The sequence below is a fragment of the Chanos chanos genome, chromosome 4 (genome assembly GCF_902362185.1).
Source record: "Chanos chanos chromosome 4, fChaCha1.1, whole genome shotgun sequence".
In the NCBI taxonomy this organism is placed as follows: Eukaryota; Metazoa; Chordata; class Actinopteri; order Gonorynchiformes; family Chanidae; genus Chanos; species Chanos chanos.
Window position 1 is genome coordinate 26,758,797 of NC_044498.1, and position 2,815 is coordinate 26,761,611.

Here is a 2,815-nt window from a genome sequence, read left to right on the forward strand (position 1 = left end):
TTAAAAAGCTCCCACTTCCGTTCCCCACGGTCGGTACGGTTTGCTGCTGCTGCTGCTGCTCTGGCTGCTGGTCTGCTGGGGCGTGGGTGTGGTCGTGGATAAGGAAGGGCTGACCGCCGCTGAGGCCACCGACGATGCTGTGATGCTGGGGGAGAAAATGGGGAATCCTCCAGGGAAGGAGAGAGGAAAGGTTTGGGCGGCAGCGGCGGCAGCAGCAGCGTGTACGGTAGCCGATAGCGACAAAAGAGACGTGGAGAGCGGTGGTACGCAGGGTGCTACACTGCCTGTAGAGGGGGCTCTCAAAGCAGAGTCAGAATGCGAGAACGAAGTGCTGAGAAGTGCAGAACCCCGCTGCGGTGCCTCTGACAGCCTGCTGGAGGTGCTCTCTGAGGAAGAGGTCAGTGTGCTCTGCTGCAGGAATGCGGCAGAGAGGGGGTGGAGCGTGGCCCAGTGGTGCGGGTGGAGGGCTTGTGGGTGGTGGGCCATGGTGGAGGTCATGGCTGCTGCCTCTCTCTGTGAGGCACAGTTACTCAGGTGAGACACCAGGCGGAGACGCAGTGGGTCACTAGAGTCCAACCCTTCCACTGAACTCAGGTAGCGAGCCACCTCGGTCAGACACTCCCGAAAACCAATGCTCATGAAATCCATGGCCAATGAATGGGCATCAAAGTACCCTACAGAACCAGGGTGGGGCATTGAGGGGTAGGAAAGGAGACAGATAGAGAGAGAGAGAGAGAGAGATTATGAAAATAATCTGTTAAAACACATATATCAAGCAGGTTGATAAACACAGCTCTTCTATTAGAACCATTAATGGATCTGGCAGCTGGTGTTATTCATAATGAATCATAGGAAAGACAGGCAGTCGACTGCACTGACCAGGGGTGTCCCCACTGGGCTACGCTGCCTAACCTAAGCACACTAGGACTGTGCTGGCCTGTTTGTGTGTTTGTTTTGTCTCCCCAGCGCACAAGTTTTTATGCTCACTGCAAAAGCCCAAACAAAACCCCCAACAGGGCTGCCTGTGAATGCAGTGCACTACCCTCCTATGGATTTATGAAAGCAAACACAATCCAGGGGTCAAGTGATCCTTTTGTCCTGCCACCGTTTTCCCACGAGTTCAGTCCTGCCGTTCGCATTGATCTTGTCAAAAGAGGTTGCCTGCTCACATTTCACAGAAGAAGGCAGAGGGAAAAAGGAGAGACCAATTAACTCCTTACCTTTTCCGCCTGTGGCTTGTAGCATCTTTAGGTGATCCACTGTCATCTGCAATATTTCTGCTTTCTCGAGTTTGGCTGATCCCTGTGTGAATGTATCTGAGGTTTAAATAAAGCTCCCATTGTGTTTCCAGTGAAGTATTTTACCTATGAAACCTATTTTCCTAATTACCCTACGGCATAAAAAATCAGATAATTTCTTCTGCCATAATTCATTTATATAATTTTACTTACTGACTAGAGTTCTGTAGAAACAATAATACCATATACAGTAGCAGCAGTAATTGTGAATGTAAGTCGTGAGTGACCGATACAAAGGATATATTATAGGCTTTATTTGCACATAAAAGAGGGAATTTGTGTTAACTCACCTGCTTTTCGAAAGCAGTTGGAACCAAGCGACGCAACTCTGATAAACTATTATTAATCCGATCTCTTCGTCTCTTTTCAATGATCTGGAATAGATTTTGCCACAATGTTAATTAATTTTGTCAATATATATTAGGAAGAAGCTGTTTAATTATCGACATCTATGTCAAGAATCTACTAATTAAAATTCTGTTAATTAAGATTACCCCTCTTCGCTTTTTCCTAGCCATGACCTGGGAGGTTGTCGTGGGGGAGCCGCATCTTACAAATGACCCGCCGCTTTGCCTGAGGGCGAGAGAGATAGGAATTGATTTTGTGAGAAGTTATCGCCCGATCAAAACGAGTAAATGTAAGGTGCATAAAATTAACATACGTATCGCTATCATTTACGGTGAACTTTATTTTTAATCTTAAGCATCTCTTTGGGCATTAGGTGTACTGACCACGGCCCCGACATCCCATCACAGTACAAGTATAAATGAAATGAGAACTAATAAGACACTCAATGAATAATTTTCATAAGAATCTAAAGCAAACAATAAAAATGTAAACAGTTCTTTTCTTGTTACCCATTGTTTGCAATAATATAACTCATCCACGCAACTGTTTGTAAACTTTACCATTAAGTGAATCAAATTAAGAGGAGGCGTGAGCACGGTGTGATGTCTGAACAGATAAGAAACACGGGTTCATATTACTTGCTTACCCTGAATAATTATTCTCGCTGCCCACGTCAATAGTTTCATCCATGTCGCTGTCAGATGTACTGTCCTCACAAGGCCTCTTCATTTTGATAGTTATTTTTCGCAACGTGTCAGCGGGAGAGCGTGTGCGTACAGGTAGCTCTCGCTGGTGACTTTACAAATCCCTCTAAAGTTCTTTCCCACGAACCGTTGGAGCCTCAGTCGCAGATGCGAGGGAGCGTTGACGCCCACGTCCTGCTTGGGAACACCCACAGCAGAAAAACCACGCCCAGAGCCTTCCAATGCAAGTCTCAAGCTTCAGCTGAAGCGCTTTCTAAGGTCCCTAGATAATTGACTCTGCCCGGTTGTAGCGCTCGCTCTAAACACCCGGGGCCTCGAGAAGCGTGAGAAACACTTCACAAGAAAGCGGGACACGATTCAACTAAAAGTGTAGAGAAAAGGATAAAGGCGCGAAAATACTCTAGTAAAGCTGAGTTTATTTAGATCAATGATGACTTGGCAAAAAAGGAGTTTCATATTTAGTGT

At 46.2% G+C, this 2,815-nt stretch overlaps 1 protein-coding gene across 1 annotated transcript; it reads right to left on the minus strand.

Annotated features, from left to right (window-relative positions):
- hey2 (hes-related family bHLH transcription factor with YRPW motif 2) lies at nt 1-2,375 on the minus strand. Its single transcript, XM_030772810.1, has 5 exons — nt 2,293-2,375; nt 1,793-1,871; nt 1,589-1,672; nt 1,221-1,302; nt 1-674 (listed from the first exon to the last, which is right to left on the minus strand). The coding sequence occupies exons 1-5, from the start codon at nt 2,373-2,375 to the stop codon at nt 1-3; spliced, it is 1,002 nt and encodes a 333-aa protein (XP_030628670.1).
- Between the last annotated feature and the right edge of the window lie 440 nt (nt 2,376-2,815).